The sequence below is a fragment of the Podarcis liolepis genome (genome assembly GCF_965112155.1).
Source record: "Podarcis liolepis genome assembly, chromosome: 17".
NCBI classification, from domain to species: domain Eukaryota; kingdom Metazoa; phylum Chordata; class Lepidosauria; order Squamata; family Lacertidae; genus Podarcis; species Podarcis liolepis.
In genome coordinates, this window is record NC_139571.1 from 354,671 (window position 1) to 373,892 (window position 19,222).

The following is a 19,222-nucleotide window of genomic DNA, read 5'->3' on the forward strand; positions in this document are numbered from 1 at the left end:
GCAAAGGCTCCTCCATGTAAGTGAGGAAAAGTCAGCTGAAGTCAGGGTGTTCCTCCAGCCCAGGTTTCCTTTCCCCCTGTGTTTCCTCCCTCCTCGGTGTCAGATCCTGCCAACCCAAGCCTGATACCACTGTGAGGCTTGTGACAATTATTTTGCTAAGTATAAAATAAATATGGATACTCATTTCTTTGCTATTAAATCTCTTGCACCTGCATTCTTTCCTATTATCTTTGCAGAGTTTTAGTTCTGAGTTCAAAATAAAAATTTCCCTCAGTGAGTTTTGGCATACTATCCAGTCAGTAGGTTCAAGCTTTGGGGAGATAATAATAATTTGAGGTTATTATTCTGCTAAATTCACCTTTCACATCACCAGGCACTCACAAATCACCCCCAATTTGTTTTGTTCTGCTAGGACAAGCCTGGACCTGCCCTGATTTATGGTTTTACATCAGGGCTGGCCCACAGAAGATAAGAGGACTGTCAATGGCTACTAGTCATGACAACTACAGTATCAGAGCACGTGGGGAGCATGTCCCAATTTATTGTTCTACCTCTAGTTTTGTGCTGCAGCACTGAAAAGTTCACAGCCCAGTTTTTACTGCGTCATCAATATTCTTTTCTTGTTTGTAATGTTCCCATGTGTACATTGGCCAAATCCTGCTCATAAAGAATGCTGATGTGCAACCCCTCCCCTCTTTTTCTGTGCCTTTAGGACACATTATCAAGTAAACTGCAGCAGAGGAGCCCTCAGCATTCTGCATCTCTCATGCTCTTATTTTTTGGAATATCAGTCCTGGTTCAAAAACTTAGTATTGTACGGGAAGAAAAAGGAAGTCCACATACATTTTAATTAAAAAACTAACTGGGAATTCTTTCATTGTGTTTTAAGTCTTCCAAAAAGAAATAAAAGCCAATCAATGATAAAAGTGCTTGATGACTTCTTTCGTCTTTGTAAACTCGGGCTTTTATGCTAAGGATGTCTAGCACAGCTTGACCTCACATCTTCGCTATTCTTCTAAAGATGGAAGCCTCACCTAAAAGCAATTACATTAAACGTGAGGGGGCTGGGAAACCCCATCAAAAGAAAACGCATCACCTCATACATAAACACCATGAAACCACACATCACCTTCCTACAAGAAATACACAACCCACCCAAAGGCAGCAAACTCCTGAGCGACCCCCGCTTCAGTCAACAGTGGGTCGCACAAGGCTCAGGGAAAGCTCGTGGTGTAGCCATAATACTCAGTAGAGACCTGAACTTCACTGCCACAACAGTCCTCAAGGACAAAAAAGGCAGATTCATTTTCGCTAAAGGGACACTAGATGGCAAAATCAAACTGACAATCGGCTCCATATATGCCCCAAACACGAAACAATTAGAATTCTTCCAGAAGACACTAAACAAATTCCTCTCCTTCTCTGAAGGGGAAGCAATCCTAGGAGGGGACCTCAATCTAAATATGAAAGGTATATCCCTGAAACATATCCACCCCACAACCCCATGGGCAACCTTCCTCCGAAGGAAACCCCCAACAACCAGGAACTCTTACAAGTTACTAAAAATGCTAAAAAAACAGGGGTCTCTACGACATTTGGGGTGAGCAAAACCCGGGAGACATCAGCCATACATTCCAATCGGGACGCCATGATACAGTGTCCAGACTGGACAGCATTCTACTCACACAGGCTCTGATCCCCTCAGTAGAATCAACAGACATAGGTAACATTAAAATCACAGACCACGCCCCAGTAGAAGTCATTGTTAAAATAGGAGAAGGAACACAAACCACCCCATCATGGTCCTTCAGTCCCATCCTAACTACAAACAAACAAATTAGAGAGAGTCTCACAAAACCCCTCCAAAACTACTTCAAAGAAAACGATGTAAACAATATAACAACCCCCCTCCTATGGGACGCAATGAAAGCGGTCACCAGAGGAGCTTGCATAAAAGAGAAAACATTCCTTAGAAAACAAACCTCCTCAAAAATTAGCAAAATAGAACAAAACATCACAGCCCTCTCATCACGCTACAAACAAACAGGATCTAAAAAACTCCTCAAACTTATAGAACAAAAAAGGAGAGAACTAGACTCCCTAGAAATTAACAAAACAATGATCAACATTCTATACTCTAAACAACGTGTCTACGAATATGGAGGGAAAAACTCCAGATTACTAGCAAATAGATGTAGGAAAAAAGCACTCAAAACAAGAATACACTGCATCACCAAAAAAGACGGCAACATAACATTCTCCCCCGAAGAAATAACCTCAGAATTTGCAGAATTCTACTCCAACCTATACACCTCCCATAACCCACCAGAGAAGGAAATCAGAACATTTCTAGCAGGGCTGAACATGCCTACCCTAACTGATGAGGAACAGGAATTCATGGACAGCCCTATCACCCCAGAGGAAATAGATGCGGTCCTCAAAAACCTGAAACCACACAAAGCCCCAGGCCCAGACGGCTTCACAGCAGAATTCTATAAGAAATTCAAAGAACCCTTGATGCCCTACATGACCCGCCTATTCAACGACATCATAAAAGGGGGCCCCATCCCCAAAACCTGGACCCACTCCAAAATAGTCTCCATCCCAAAACCACTAAAAGACAGCCTCAAAGTAGAATCATACCGCCCAATCTCATTAATAAACCAAGACTACAAGATATTCACATCAATCTTGGCCAACCGCCTAAAAATCTTCCTACACAAGTTAATAGCCCCAGACCAGACTGGCTTTGTCCCTGGCCGCAATATAACAGACCCCATCAGGAAACTACTGAACCTGATCGAACACAGCAAGGCAACCAAACTTCCATTGACAATTATGTCCCTAGACCAGTGTTTCCCAACCTTTTTTGGGCAAAGGCACACTTGTTTCATGGAAAAAATCTCGAGGCACACCACCATTACAGCCCCGTGACGTCAGCGCGCAGCGTCACGCTGGGAGGGACATGAATTGCTAGCAAATTACATAATCACCTCCTTGAGGGCTGGCTCATCTTCTCCGAAGGCAGAACCCCATTAATTAACAGCACAGACTCACACCATAGCCAAGACGAGGGGGGAAAACCACAGTCATGCACATGTGGGGGCTAAATGAGGACGAAGACCGGGCAGAGAGCAGGGTTCAAATCACCCCACCTGGCCAGGACAATCCCTGGGTGCTCCCTTGGGCCACTCGCCTGACCCACCTCGCAGGGCTGTTGTTGCGAGGATAACACGGGGAGAACCACGCGCGCCCCCGGGAGCTCCTTGGAGGAGAAAGCGGGCGATGAATGCAATGCACGAAATATATGAGAGGCGACCAGGTTTTGCAGGTGAGGGGCCCCCGCCAGCCTCCGCTTCCAACACCGGGCGCAACGACGCCGAAGTTTCCCCCCGGGCTCGGCTCGGGGAGCAGCGCTCCTCCCCCCCCAGCTCCCCTTCGCCCTCCCGGCTCTCTCTGCCGCCCACTGGGGACCCTCACCTGCCAAGTCCGGAGCGCCGGTGGAAGTTGCATGCATGCATGTATGCAGGGCGCCGCGTTGCCATTGCATTGCACTGCACTCCATGCAACGCCTGCACGCATGCATTGCCTTGCACGCCCGCCAAGGGGTCTCCCCGCGGTCCGATGCGTCCCCTCCGGCGCGGATGCAGCATTGCAAAAATAAAAACCCCCTGACGCAGCCCTACCTGGGGGGCAGCCTCCGCCTCCGCCGCTCCGCCTCCGCGGGGATCCCCGGGCTCCATCCTGCCGCCCGATCTCCGCGGGGGCGCAGGCAGGCTGCGCAGGGTCTGCGCGGAAGAGCCCCTGCCCGCCCGGCCGCCACCGCTGCGCTCATTCCATGGCCGGGAGAAGAGCGCTTCAAACAAAACGCCCGGCCTGCCAGGCCACGCTGGGAAACGTAGTTTGCGCACCCCGCGCGGGCGCGGAGCCCAGGGGCGAGGGGACTACGGATCCCGGCAGCCCCCGCGCCAGGGACGGAGGGGGAGAGGCCGGGTGCAGGGATGGAGGGACGGGTGGGCGAGCGAGTGAGTGAGTGGCAGCCGCCAAGCCTTGGCCGAGAGCCAGGAAGGGCCTCCCCGGAGGAGGAGGAGGAGGGAGGCGCAGAGCAGGAGGGAGGGAGGGAGGGAACCCCAGGGGTCATCTAGTGATGGCGCCCCAATCGAAAATTTGACTTTAAAAAAAAAAATCTTTCGAATTTTTTAATTTTTCCCGCGGCACACCAGGCAACATCTCGCGGCACACTAGTGTGCCGCGGAACAGTGGTTGGGAAACACTGCCCTAGACATCCTCAAAGCCTCTGATTGCTTGGAGTGGAAATACATACTAGCAATACTAACTAACATGAAATTTGGCCCCAACTTCCTACAAATCCTCAAACAAATATACTCCCAAACCTCAGCAAAATGCAGAACTAACAATATGGATTCTATTCTAACACTATAGCTATCCAAAGAGGCACGAAACAAGGATGCCCACTGTCTCCCTTCTTATTTATCCTGGCTCTGGAACCCCTAGCTATCCGCATCCGAGCAGCCACAGACATCAAGGGAATGGAAATAAAAGGCAGAACCTATAAATTAGGGCTATTTGCAGATGACCTAATGGTCACAACACCAGACCCCATAAGCACAGCAACCTCCCTAATCAGAGAACTCAACACATTTGCAATGGTGTCGGGGCCTACAGGTAAACTTTACAAAGTCAGAAGCTATGTGCTTCAACACCCCTCCTCACACCCAAAAAGAACTCACGAAGGTCACCAAAATAAAACTTTGCCACACCAAGTTCAGATACCTAGGGGTACAAATAACCAGAAACCTCAATAAATTGTACCTCCACAACTACAAGCCCCTGTGGCGACAAATTAACAAAGACCTAAAGAGATGGAATAACATGAACTTCACTCTCTCAGACAAAATAGCCATGATCAAAATGATCACACTCCCAAAACTAACCTACCTATTCCAAACCCTCCCAATCTGGATCCCCTCAACCCAACTTCTCAGTTGGCAGAGAAAACTACACTCTTTCATCTTCTCACATAAAAAACCAAGAATAAGCCCCAAATACCTGCACCTCCCCACCTCAGAAGGAGGATGGGGAATTCCCAACATAGAAGCATATTACAATGCCAACCAAATACGCCATATAATCCCATATATACTAGAAGATGAGACAAAACAATGGGTACACCTAGAGAGGGACACAATTGAAAACACCTGCACCACAACATAACCACTCCTCCCAAACAAACTAAAGAAAATTCCCACAACACTTAACAGGTACACACAGACCATGCTCAAAGCATGGAAAACACAAATAGGCAAACTATCCCCATCCCCACTAATCCCCCTGGCGTACCACCCATTATTCCACCATGCAGCACAAAACCTCCAGATAAAAACCTGGCGAACCAAAGGCTTATATCGCCTAATAGACTTTTATAAAAATAACAAACCCTTGTCAACACAAGAAATACAAGACAAACTAGAAGACACCCAAATGCCCTGGTTAACACAACACCAACTACATGCCCTCTTAAACAACCCAACAGTAAAATCAGCAGCAACTAGGCCCCTGACAACCTTCGAAAACCTCCTCCTAACAACAAAGGGAAACGGTAAAGGGACGGTATCCTCAATATACAAAATACTACTCCAAAATCCCGCAAATCCCCTAGACGCAATAAAAAAACAATGGGAGAATGACATAGGCTATGAGATTAACCCCACTCAATGGACCAGAATGTGGTCTAAACCCCCCTTTAAATCCATATCAACGAAAAGAAAAGAACTCACACTGAAACTCACCTACAGGTGGTACCTAACACCAAGGAAAATAGCGCTAATACACCCAGGAACCTCACCAAAATGCTGGAGAGGGTGCACCTCCACAGGCACATACCTCCACATATGGTGGGAGTGTCCCAAAATCCAACTATTCTGGACAACAGCCATACAAGAAATATGTAAAATAACTAAGCAAGTAATAGATATCACCCCAGAATTGGCCCTACTAAACATCTTCCAAGACAACAATGCCCATTTACACCACAAAGAACTCATAACCCACCTGCTCTCAGCAGCCAGAAACACCATAACCAGACACTGGAGAGACCTGTCAGGAGTAAGCATGGACCAATGGTACCAAATAGTATGGGAAACAGCCCTACTAGAAAAATTAACTAATAAACTGAAACTGACACGGGGACAAACAGAAGAAGACGCCTTCACCCCGGTATGGCTCCCCTTTATCACATACACAGCCCAACAGGACAGTGACAATAATCCACCAACAGCATACAAATCAATATGGCTAACCTGATCCAAAACACCCACCCACCTCACCCACACACGAAAACAAAGATCACCACAGCCAATCACAAACAAACAACCACACCCTAGGCCAAACCCAACCTCTCTCACCACCAAAGGAACATGTGAAGGGATGATGAGCTGCTTGTGCGTAAAATCGTAGTCCCTCAGAGTTTGTTCAAGTCCACAAACCTCTGTCTGTGACGGAGCCCCTCAGACATGGCTCCTCTAGTCACTGGCAGATTCCGACAGTGGTTGCTTTCGGAATCGCTTCCAACATAAAAGCTCCTTAACGGAAACACGTCTTCTGGACTCGCGGCGTGACAGTTTCCGGCGAGGAGTGGGTCTCCCTATGGGAGGTCCAGAAACCTCCCCACTGTTCTCGCTGGACGTGTCCCTGAGCCCTCCCTCTTGCTCGCTTTCCCTCAGAGACCCACCTCTCCCCCTGCTGGTTCCTGCTTCAGCTGCTGGGTCTCTCCCAGCCTCCGTGAACCCTTCCACCACCTGTCCCTCCGATGGCAGTTCCCTGACATCCACCTCCCCTCCAGGACCCCCGTCACCCCCTCCCGTTCCCTCTCCTCTGGGCGGTGAGGAGGTAAAACCCCGAAAAGTCCTCTTCATCTTCAGATGTCTCGAACATTTCCCTCCATCGGTCGCCGTTCCGGGTCGCTGAATCCTCCTCCTCCTCGGAATCTGTGAACCCCTCCAACTCCTCTTCATCATCTGTGGTAGCAAAGTATTCCCTCCGGAACCTCGCTACAGGCTGAGGTTTACGTGGGAACCTCTGATGAAAAGTTTCTATTAAGACCTCGTCATTGACATCCTCTGCCATGACCCAGGTGTTTTCCGACTCCTGTTCCCCTTCCCACATTACCAAATACTCCACTTGATCTCCCTTCCACCTGGAATCGAGGATCTCCGCCACATGGTTGCTGTGTTCCCTTTCCTCCATTGCTGGTCCCCGAGTGAACCTCCCTTCTCTGTCCCCTTTATACGGTGACAGCAATGACCTGTGGAAAACTGGGTGCAGCTTCATGTGGTTCGGTAACCGGAGTCTGAAAGCCACTGGGTTGACCTGTTGCGTGACTTCAAATGGGCCCAATCTTTTGGGTCTTAACTTCTTACAACCCCCTTTGAATGGTAACCCTTGGGTTGACAGCCACACCTGGTCCCCCATCCTAATGGTTTCACCTTCCCTCCTGTTTTTGTCTGCCTGCCTCTTATACTCCTCCTTGGCCCTGTCTAAGTTAAGTTGGAGCTGACGATGGATCGCTTCCATTTCTTCTACGAACTGTTCGGCAGCCGGGACGCTCCATCTCTCCCCTCCTCCCCCCTGGGAAAGCCCTGGGATGGCACCCGTAATTAGCCAAAAAGGTGCTCATCCCTGTGGACACGTTCTCCGCATTGTTGTAGGCAAATTCCGCCAACGCCAGCTTCTCCACCCAATCATTCTCTCTGTCATTGACATAACACCTCAGATATTGCTGGAGGATGCCATTGGCTCTTTCCGCCTGCCCGTTGGTTTCAGGATGCCGGGCAGTCGAAAAATTGACCTCTACATGCAGTAAGCTCATGAGCTTCCTCCAGAACCTGGAAGTAAATTGTTTCCCTCGGTCTGAAACCACCCTCAAGGTGGCGCCATGCAACCTAAACACATTTTCTACAAACAATTTCGCTGTTTCTTCTGCCGTGACAGCATGTGAGCAGGCTATAAAGTGGCCCATTTTGGTTAACAGGTCTACCACAACCATGATGGCTGTTTTCCCTCTGGACTTTGGCAGATCAGTCATGAAATCTATGGACACTGCTTCCCATGGTCTTTCAGGTGTGGGTAGCGGTTCTAATAATCCCGCCAGCGCCCGCCTCTCCCCTTTGGCTCGCTGGCATTGGTCACAACCTCTCACATACTCCCGCACATCTTCCCTGACCTTGGGCCACCAAAATTCCCTGGTAACCAGCCACATGGTTTTGTGTTGCCCAAAATGCCCCGCGGTGGGGCTATCGTGCAGCTGCTTGAGTACCTTCCCCCTCAACTCTCCTTCAGGTATATACAACGCTCCCTTGTAATACAATGCCCCGTTTCTCTCCTCAAAACCTCCGGGTTTATCTCCCTCCCTCCTGAGACCCCTGAGTTTGTCCTGGGCGTATTCATCATTCTCCGTTCCCTCTACCAGTTCTCTTTGCCCCACCAATGCCGCCCCACACACCCAGCGGTCCTCTGGAATGACATGTCTCTCTTCGGGTGCTCCCTCCCCCTCCAAATATTCAGGTTTGCGTGAGAGAGCGTCCGCCCTAATGTTCTCTGGGCCTGGCACGTAACAAATCTCAAAGTTAAATTTGGAGAACTCCTGGGCCCATCTCACTTGCCGTTGGTTGAGCACTCGTGCCGTTCTCCAATACTCTAGGTTCTTGTGGTCAGTGCACACTTGCACCTTATGTTGTGCGCCAATTAGCAGGTGCCTCCATCTCCGGAAAGCCTCATGAATGGCGAGTAGTTCTCGGTCGTACACCGTGTAGTTCCTCTCGTATTTGTTCAGCTTTCACAAAAAAAGGCACACGGTCTCCACTCTGACTCCTCCTTCCCTGGCTGCAGAAGCACCGCCCCTATAGCTCTGTCTGATGCGTCAGTTTCTACTCTCATCGGTTTTTGTAAATCCACACGCAGGAGCTGTTCTTCAGAGGCGAAGGCCCTTTTTAGTTCCTCAAATGCTCGCTCCGCCTCCTCAGTCCAAACGAATTTCTTCTTACTGCTGAGACAGTCCGTAATGGGCGCCGTCAGGTGGGCAAAGTTTCGGATGAACTTACGATAGAAGTTCCCAAACCCTAGGAACCTCTGCACATCCTTCTTTGTTTTGGGTGTTTTCCATTCCAGCACTGCCTGGACCTTGCCGGGATCCATGGCCAATCCCTTGTCTGACAGGCGGTACCCCAGGAATTCCACCTCCTTGGTATGAAACTGACACTTCTCCAGTTTCACCCACAGCTGGTTGGCTTGCAGCCTGCTCAACACTTCTCTGACGTCTCTCACATGCTGCTCCTCATTCTCAGAATACACCAACGCGTCATCTAGGAAGGCCACACAATTCTTGTAAAGCAAAGGCCCCAGTACGTGGTTCATAAACGATTGAAAGCACGCAGAGCCTGCTTGTAGGCCGAAGGGCATAACTAAATATTCAAATGCCCCCAAAGGGGTGAACATGGTGGTTTTCCATTCATCCCCCTTCCTTATACGTATCAGGTTGTACGCCCCCCTTAGGTCCAGCTTTGTAAAAATCTTTCCCTTCCGCACCCTGGTCAAAATGTCGTCAATCCTGGGCATAGGGAAGGCCACTGGTTCTGACACTGCGTTTAAGGCCCTTAAGTCACACACAAGCCTCGGCTTGTCCGTGGTTTTTTTATCCACAAAAAACACTGGGCTGCCTCCCACCGCTCTGGACTCTCTGATGAAACCTCTCTTCAGGTTCTTGTCAATGAACTCCCTTAGCTCCTGCATCTCTCTGTCTGACATGGCGTACAGCTTGCCTACAGGGAGCTGTGCCCCAGGGAGTAAATTGATTTGACAGTCAAAGGGTCTATGCGGGGGTAGTTGGTCAGCTTCCCTTTCGCTGAAAACGTCGCTGAGATCTGCGTATTGTCGTGGCACCTTCACTTTCTCCGTTACTTCCGTCCCTGCTAGGGTGGCTTGGGCCCCTGCTGAACCCTTTCCCTCTTTGCAGTGTTCTAAGCAATGCGCTGAACCAAAGGAAACCACTCTCTGATGCCAGCCCACCAGCGGATCATGTAACGCTAGCCAGCTCATCCCCAAAATAATGGGAGCCCCTCCCAAGGTGGCCACATTAAACGCTATCAGTTCGGTGTGCCTTGCCACCTTCATTATCATTGGGACGGTCTGCAAGCTGACTTCTCCTCCCAACAGCTCCCTGCCATCGATCGTGGTCACCTGCAGGGGGTTGCTTAAAGGGATTGTCTGTATCTGGTGTTCAGCTGCAAACTCTTTGCTCATGAAATTGCAGGAGCTGCCTGAGTCCAACAGTGCCTTTATCTTTAGAGGGTGTCCGTTTTGCAGCTCTAGCGACACTTCTATCACTAGGGCAGGTTTAGGAGGTTCTGGCGTGGGCACTTTCACTGCTCTTTGGCCTGGCTGCTGTGCCCCGACGGTGGCAGCCAGGCGTTGGCTTTTACTTGCTCCGGTATTTCTTCCTCTCTTCCCTCAACAGCTCCCCCCATCCCTTGCCATTCCTTCCTCTGGGGGCAGACTCTGGCAAAGTGACCTGGCTGTTGGCAGAGATAGCATTTCCGGGCGCCTTTTCCCTCCTTCTTTCCCCCCTCACTGGGCTTTGAAACTGCGCGCGCGCGCGCTGTTCCGATTTCCATCGGCTCTGCCGGCGGGAAACTTGGCTCTGGAATGTCTGGAATGCGGAACTCCTTCCAACGTTCCCCCTTCCCTTCCCGCCTCTCCAAGGCTCTCGCCTCCTGGCGCGCTCCTATGGTCAGCGCAGATTTGGTCAGCTGGTCCATAGAACCCGCCCTGGGCCCCCGGGAAAGTTCGTCTTTCACAGCCGAAGCAAGACCTTCTTCAAATAGCATTTGAATGGGTTCCGCCGATAAGTCCCACCCCAATCTGTGAACCAGCATGGTAAACTCAGTCCAGTACTCACGGACAGATCGGCTCCCCTGTTTGCAAGCCATTAGCTGTCTGCGCACCACTCCCTGCTCAATATCGCTGGAAAACATCAGATCCATGGCACGAAAGAACTTCATTGTGTCCTTTAGGACGTCATTATTCGTTGCCATCAGGGGTCTAACCCAGTCTCTCGCCCCCTTTTCAAGATGCCCAATCACGAAAGCCACTCGCGATTCCTCGTCAGGGAATTCATCAAACTGCAGATTGAGGGCATATTGCATCTCTGTCCGAAAGGCATGATAGTCCTTGGGCTCCCCCCCAAACTTCTGCACCAATCCTGGTACCTTTCTGGTGAGCTGGGTTGCTTTCCCCTTTTTGTCTGCATCCTGAGCCCTTCTCTCCTCAAGCCTCGCCGTCTGCAGCGCTAGCTGGACCTCCAACACCCGGTACCTTTCTTCCAGGCTTGGACTCGCTCCCGCTCCTGCTTCTCCGGTTCCGGCTGGGTCGCTCATGATGCCTTCTCCTGCACAAACAGCTTACAGAGACTGTCGGAATGCTGTGAAGGGATGATGAGCTGCTTGTGCGTAAAATCGTAGTCCCTCAGAGTTTGTTCAAGTCCACAAACCTCTGTCTGTGACGGAGCCCCTCAGACATGGCTCCTCTAGTCACTAGCAGATTCCGACAGTGGTTGCTTTCGGAATCGCTTCCAACATAAAAGCTCCTTAACGGAAACACGTCTTCTGGACTCGCGGCGTGACAGTTTCCGGCGAGGAGTGGGTCTCCCTATGGGAGGTCCAGAAACCTCTCCACTGTTCACGCTGGACGTGTCCCTGAGCCCTCCCTCTTGCTCGCTTTCCCTCAGAGACCCACCTCTCCCCCTGCTGGTTCCTGCTTCAGCTGCTGGGTCTCTCCCAGCCTCCGTGAACCCTTCCACCACCTGTCCCTCCGATGGCAGTTCCCTGACAAGTGAACAACACAAGCAACGCTGACACCAAACTCTACATACATTAAACATAATAGAAACACCGCCACCCGACCCCACCCCTATCCATCTTCCCTCTCTCCACCCCCCTTTCTTTTTTCTTTTCTTCTCCCCCTAATGCCTCAACAAATGAAACGGATTTGTAAAAATCTTACATGAAAAAAAAATACGAGGCACTACACTTCTGTAAAAAATACGAGGCACTACACTTCTGTAAAACAAGAAAATCCTGAATAGATAGATAGATGATAGATAGATAGATAGATAGATAGATAGATAGATAGATAGATGGAAGCCTCTGTGGTTTCCAGTGCTTTGTGAATAAGATCGAGGCCATTATTAATCAAAATAAATTCCATCCAGCTACTTGTATTTTTTTCCTCACAATTGGCAGCTGCAGCATGCTAGGTGGGATAATTTTGCCTCCATGCCTAAGAAGGGATGTGTCAGGGAACTGACATCAGAGCAGAGGGGAGAGGCGAGGCTCCCAGATTTTGCAGGAGAGGGAACGAGTAAGGGAAGAGAGAGAACGTCATCTGGGGAAGGAAGTCCAGGTGACACCAGGAAGAAGGGAGAGGCAGAGAGCATCTTGGAGGTGAGGCTCCGAGACTCTTCCAGTGAAGTCCGTGAGGAGGGTGGAGGACCACCACTCGGCACGCCCACTCGGCACAGAAGGCTTCCGCGCAGAGAGGCGAGGCGAAGGTTGTCCGTTAAGGAATTCTTATGCTGGAGGAAATTTAGGAGACGCCCACTCACGGATTCTGCTAGCGACTGAGCAGCAGCGCCAAGGGCTGCTCAGTCAGGGAAAGACAGAACCACCCCTAAGCAGTTTGGAACAGCTGGAGGTTTACACACAAGCAACCCCAATTCCCTTGACAGCAATCCGTGAGTCCTTTACGTTGCTTGTGTGCAAGAGGACCGGGGTACAGTCATGAGTCAAACCAGAGGAGCCGGCGCAGGAGAGGGGGCCAAAGGCGGACAGAGTCTGGAGGAGAGAAACCGAGACTTGGAGCAGCAACTGGCTCTACTAGCGGCGCGGCTGGATGAAAGGAGGACACATGATGCCCAGGGGAAGATTACCCCCATCGCAAGAAAGGTACCGGGACTTGTGCAGAAGTTTGGGGGCAACCCCCGAGATTATAACACTTTTAAGACAGAAGTGCAGTATGCGCTGGATCTGCGGTATGATGACTTTGCCGACGATGGGGAAAGAGTCGCTTTCGTGGTGGGGCACCTGGAGGGGCGGGCCAGAGATTGGGTTCGACCCTTAATGGCGGCGGAGAACGCAGCTTTGAAGGACCTGAGAAAGTTTTTTAGCGCGATGGATCACATGTTCTCGAGCGATGTTGAACAGAGTGTGACTCGCAAAGAACTGATGGGGTGCAAACAAGGAAACCAGTCAGTGGGAGAGTACTGGTCGAGATTTGCTATGCTGATCCATAAACTTGGGTGGGATCTGAGTTCAGAACCAGTACAAATGTTATTTGAGGAGGGCTTATCCTCTTGGGTGAGAGACGAACTTTCCCGCTCACCCCGCCCGGAATCAATGGACCAGCTGACCAAGTTGGCGCTCGCTGTAGGAGTGCGACAAGAGACGCGCGCTCTGGAAAGGCGGGAAGGGAGAGCAGAGCGTTGGCATGACAACCGCATTCCAGACATGCCAGCGTCTACTGTGCCACCCGAGGAGCCAATGGAGATTAGAGGAGTGAGCGCGCACGGGTTTTCAAACTCCAGCGAGGTGCGTAAGAAGGAGGGGAAAACCAGTAAGAGGTGTTTCCTATGCCAGCAGCCGGGACATTTTGCCAGAGCATGCCCTCAGAAGAAGGCGTGGCAAGGAATGGTGGGGGCAGTGGGGAGTGAGGAGGAAACGAAAGAGGTGCCGGGAAACGGCAGTGCTTGGCTGCAGGAAGGTGGGCACAGCAGCCAGGCGAGCAACCAGTAGAAGTGCCCCAAACCAGACCCTCCCCGAGCAGCCATTGCCATAGAGGTGGTGCTAGAACTCCCAAACGGACACCCCATCAAAGTGAAGGCGCTGCTGGATTCAGGCAGCTCTTGCAACTTCTTTAGCAAGGATTTTGCGCTAGAACACCAGCTACAGGTGGTGCCTCTAGAACACCCCCTGCAAGTAACCACCATTGATGGGAGAGAACTTTTGGGAGGGGAAGTGACCCACCAGACCCCGCCCATGAAAATGACAGTTTCCAGACACACTGAGACAATTGCCTTTCACGTAGCCACCTTAGCAGGACCACCTATCATACTGGGAATGAGTTGGCTGGCACTGCACGACCCAGTAGTAGGGTGGCACCAGCGGACAGTCACCTTTGGGTCAGCTCACTGCGTAGAGCACTGCCACGAAGGGGAAACCCCGAGGATGGCAGTAGCCAGGGTGGCAGGGATGGCGGTGGGAGAAAAGGTGAGAGTACCACCTCAGTATGCAGACCTGGAAGAAGTCTTCAGCGAGAAAGAGACGGATAGACTACCCCCTCACCGGCCCTTTGACTGTCAGATCAACCTACTCCCAGGGGCTCAGTTACCAGTGGGTAAGCTGTACGCCATGTCAGACAGGGAGATGCAGGAGTTGCGGAAGTTCATTGACAAGAATCTGAAGAGGGGCTTTATACGTGAATCAAGGGCGGTGGGGGGCAGTCCAGTGTTCTTTGTGGACAAAAGAGACTCCAAAGAACCCCGCTTAGTCGTAGATTACAGGTCCGTCAACCGGGTGTCGGAACCAGTGACCTTCCCAATGCCCAGGATTGATGACATTTTGGCCAGGGTAAGGAAAGGGAAGGTTTTTACCAAGTTGGACCTTTGAGGGGCGTACAATTTGATAAGGATGAGGGAGGGGGATGAATGGAAAACCACGATGTTCACCCCTCTGGGGGCCTTTGAGTATCTCGTTATGCCCTTCGGATTACAATCGGGATCCAGCACATTTCAAGCATTCATGCTCCACGTGCTGTACAAGAATTGTGTGGCCTTCCTGGACAACGTGCTTATCTACTCAGAGAACGAGGAGCAGCATGTGAAAGATGTCAGGGAAGTGCTGAAAAGGCTGCAGGAGCATCAGCTGTGGGTCAAACTGGAGAAATGCCAATTCCATGCCCGAGAGGTGGAGTTCCTGGGCTACAGGTTGTCAGACAAAGGTCTGGCAATGGACCCAGGCAAGGTGCAGGCCGTGCTAGAATGGAAGCCTCCCAAGAACAGGAAGGACGTGCAGAGGTTCTTGGGGTTTGCAAATTTCTACAGGAGGTTCATCAAGAACTTCGCCCATCTAACGGCACCCATAACGGATTGTCTCAGCAGTAAGAAGTAGTTTGAATGGACGGAAGAGGCCCAGCGTTCCTTTGAAAAGCGTAAGAGGGCTTTCGCGTCGGAAGAGCAGCTCCTACATGTGGATCTGCGGAAGCCGATGAGGCTAGAGACGGACGCGTCAGACAGAGCTGTAGGAGGTATATTGCTCCAGCAGGGAAATGGGGGACAGTGGAAGCCGTGTGCCTTCTTTTCCAGGAAGCTGAACAAGTCAGAGCAAAACTATACAGTGTACTGCTGGCAATTCACGAGGCCTTTCGACGATGGAGACATTTTCTCATAGGCGCACAGCACAAAGTCCAGGTGTGTACTGACCACAAAGAACCTGGAATATTGGAGAACGGTGAGAGTACTGAACCAACGACAGGTGCAGTGGGCTCAGGAGTTTTCCAAGTTTAATTTTGAGATTAGGTACGTGCCTGGGAAGGAAAATGTCAGAGCAGACGCCCTCTCCCGCAAGCCCGAATACGAGGAAGGGGAGGGAGGGAGGGCCAGAAGCACGTTATGTCATACCCGAGGACAGATGGGTGTGTGGGGGAGTGTTCGTAGGGAGGCAAGAGCTGGCCAGTTTGACGAGGGATGATCAGTATGCACAAACCAAGATCAGGGAAATTGGTATTACTGGGGAAACTCATGGGGGGTTTGAAGTAAAGGACGGGGCATTGTACTATAAGGGTGCATTGTACATACCTGAGGGGGATTTGAGGAGCAGAATACTCAAACAACTGCATGACAACCCCACGGCAGGACATTTTGGCCAACATAAGACAATGCTACTGGTCACCAGGCAGTTTTGGTGGCCACGGGTGAGGGAAGATGTGAAGGAATATGTACACGGGTGCCAGTGCTGCCAGAGAGCGAAGGGGGAGAGGACAGCACCTGCGGGGTTACTGGAGCCCTTACCCACACCAGAGAGACCCTGGGAGGTGGTATCAATTGATTTTATGATGGATTTACCCAAAGCCAGGGGGGAAACGGCAGTAATGGTGGTAGTTGACTTGATGACCAAAATGTGCCATTTTATTGCGTGCTCGCATGTGGTGACTGCAGAAGAAACAGCAAAGCTGTTTGTAGAGCATGTTTTCAGGTTGCATGGCGCCCCCTTGAGGATTTTATCCGACAGAGGCCGGCAATTCACGTCCAGATTCTGGAGGAAGCTTATGAGTCTGCTGGACGTCGAGGTTAGTTTCTCAACAACCAGACATCCAGAAACCAACGGACAAGCAGAGAGAGCTAACAGCATACTTCAACAATATCTACGCTGCTACGTCAACGAGAGGGAGAATGATTGGGTGGACAAATTAGCGCTGGCTGAGTTTGCATACAATAACGCAGAACATGTGTCCACAGGGATGAGTCCGTTTATGGCGAATTACGGGTGTCACCCCAGGGCTTTCCCCGGGGAAGGGGAGGGAAGTTGGAGTGTTCCCACAGCTGAAAAATTTGTGGAAGAGATGGAGGCTTTACACCAACAGCTTAAGTTAAACCTGGAAAGGGCCAAGGAAGAGTACAAGAGGCAGGCAGACAAGCACCGCAGAGAGGGAGAAACCATAAGAGTGGGGGACCAGGTGTGGTTGTCTACCAAAGGGTTACCGTTCAAAGGAGGGTGCAAGAAGCTACGGCCAAAGAGACTGGGACCATTCGAAGTAGCCCAGCAAGTTAATCCGGTGGCCTTTAGGCTCAAATTGCCATCTCACATGAAACTGCACCCCGTGTTCCACAGGTCCTTACTCTCACCGTTCAGGGAGGGGAGGGAATTTCTGGGTCAGCAAAGTGAAACACCCTTGCATCCACAGATGGAGGAAAGGGAACTCAGGGGCCATGCAGCTGAAATTCTCGATTCCAGGTGGAGAGTGGGGCGAGTGGAATATTTGGTGGCGTGGGAGGGGGAGCCAGAAGCGGAAAACGCATGGGTCCCAGCAGAAGAGATTAGGGATGAGTATCTGCAGGAGGAGTTTCATAGCAGGTATCCGAGAAAGCCCAAACCACCAGAGAGGTTCTGGGGGGAGCAATTTGGCACCACCGATGAAGAGGAAGAGTTTGAGGGTTTTCCCGCCTCCGAAGAGGAGGAAGGGGAATTGTCCGAAGAAGAATCCGACTGGGGAGATTGGGGAGAGAGAAGAGACAGCAGCAGATGGAGAGGGGTGTTTGAATCATCAGATGGAGGGGAGAGTTCCTTCCAGGGGTTTCCTGCATCACCGTCCGAGGAAAGGACGGGGGGGTTGGAGGGCCCTGGGAGGGAGGTGGATGTCAGGGAACTGACATCAGAGCAGAGGGGAGAGGCGAGGCTCCCAGATTCTGCAGGAGAGGGAACGAGTAAGGGAAGAGAGAGAACGTCATCTGGGGAAGGAAGTCCAGGTGACACCAGGAAGAAGGGAGAGGCAGAGAGCATCTTGGAGGTGAGGCTCCGAGACTCTTCCAGTGAAGTCCGTGAGGAGGGTGGAGGACCACCACTCGGCACGCCCACTCTGCACAGAAGGCTTCCGCGCAGAGAGGCGAGGCGAAGGTTGTCCGTTAAGGAATTCTTATGCTGTAGGAAATTTAGGAGACGCCCACTCACGGATTCTGCTAGCGACTGAGCAGCAGCGCCAAGGGCTGCTCAGTCAGGGAAAGACACAACCACCCCTAAGCAGTTTGGAACAGCTGGAGGTTTACACACAAGCAACCCCAATTCCCTTGACAGGATGAAACAGGTACACAAAGATAGCCAGCTGTTTTACATTCAATAGTTCATCCAATCAGGGTTGTGTATGCTGGTGCCTGTTTAAGGGGGTCTTGCTTCATTCATGCAGTTCTCAGTCATGACTGGACACCAAAGAGCAGGGCTGTGGTGGTCTGGGGTTGCAGGGGGTCAAAGACTCATTTCTTTCTTTTTCTTTTTTAATATTTTATTAAGGATTTTCTTGTTTTACAGAAGTAAGTGTAATGCCTCGTGTTTTTTTTCCATGTAACATTTTTACAAATCTGTTTCATTTGTTGAGGCATTAGGGGGAGAAGGAAAAAAAAGAAAAAAGAAAGGGGGGTAGAGAGAGGGAAGATGGATGTGGGTGGGGTCGGGTGGCGGTGTTTCTATTATGTTTAATGTATGTAGATTTGGTGTCAGCGTTGCTTGTGTTGTTCACTTGTGTTCCTTTGGTGGTGAGAGAGGTTGGGGTTGGCCTAGGGTGTGATTGTTTGCTTGTGATTGTCTGTGGTGATCTTTGTTTTCGTGTGTGAGTGAGGTGGGTGGGTGTTTTGGATCAGGTTAGCCATATTGATTTGTATGCTGTTGGTGGATTATTGTCATTGTCCTGTTGGGCTGTGTATGTGATAAAGGGGAGCCATACCGGGGTGAAGGCGTCTTCTTCTGTTTGTCCCCGTGAAATACTCATTTCTATTTCAGCAGCAGGGATCTAGCAAGGTCCTTGTCTTCAGCATGAGAGGAAAGCTTTCTAGCCACAGAGAAATAAGTCTTCTCACTCTTTGTGCTGGTTGGAGCCAATCAGAGTGAAAGTAAGTGAGTCAGTCACCGAGGATTGGCTCCTAGGGTTACTCTGGAGAAGGCCCTTGGGAAGGAACGGAGGATGAGTTGTTTTGTATGCTCCAAAGCTAAGCACTGTAATGGCTTGGCTCTCCCACAGAAGCGAGACACTGGCAGTAATTATCTCAGGTTTATTGCTCAAACACATAAATCACTCCAGAGCTCCTTCACTCCGTGTCAGACTCCAAGTTTGCAGTTGCCAAGTCTAAACTCCGCCCCTTACTCTTCCAACATGGGAAAAAACCCTTCCACTTCCGCTCTTTCCCCCTCCTCTCACTGACCTTCTTGCGCCTTCAAGTTTTTGGGCTAGCTATTCCTGGCCTCTCCCCTTCTGTCTCTGAGCTAAGATTGGTATCTGCTCTCTGTTCTCTGAACCTATGCCACTCGGCTGCCCCTCCTGCCTCTCACATTCCACCTCACATCCCAGTGTCCTTATCTCTCTCTGCCTGCTTTGATTCCCAGCCAGCTGT

General features: G+C 50.7%; 1 protein-coding gene and 1 long non-coding RNA gene across 5 annotated transcripts in view; one reads left to right on the forward strand and one right to left on the reverse strand.

Moving 5' to 3' along the window:
* The window catches only part of LOC310696746 (lysozyme C-like), a 161,622-nt gene that overhangs the window by 86,002 nt on the left and 56,398 nt on the right, over window positions 1-19,222 (forward strand). For 3 of the 4 annotated variants that reach the window (XM_083482677.1, XM_083482676.1, XM_083482678.1), the window contains exon 5: window positions 713-929. The exons of the other annotated variant lie outside the window; for it this stretch is intronic. In XM_083482677.1, the coding sequence (XP_083338803.1) occupies window positions 713-854 (142 nt within the window). In that variant the 3' untranslated portion in view covers window positions 855-929. Of the gene's footprint in view, window positions 1-712; window positions 930-19,222 lie in introns of those variants that run through there. 4 annotated transcript variants of the gene reach the window in all.
* On the reverse strand, window positions 934-18,093 carry LOC310696760. The gene is made up of 3 exons (XR_014520717.1): window positions 17,930-18,093; window positions 12,217-12,374; window positions 934-1,029 (listed from the first exon to the last, which is right to left on the reverse strand). It is a non-coding gene; the product is annotated as an uncharacterized lncRNA (long non-coding RNA).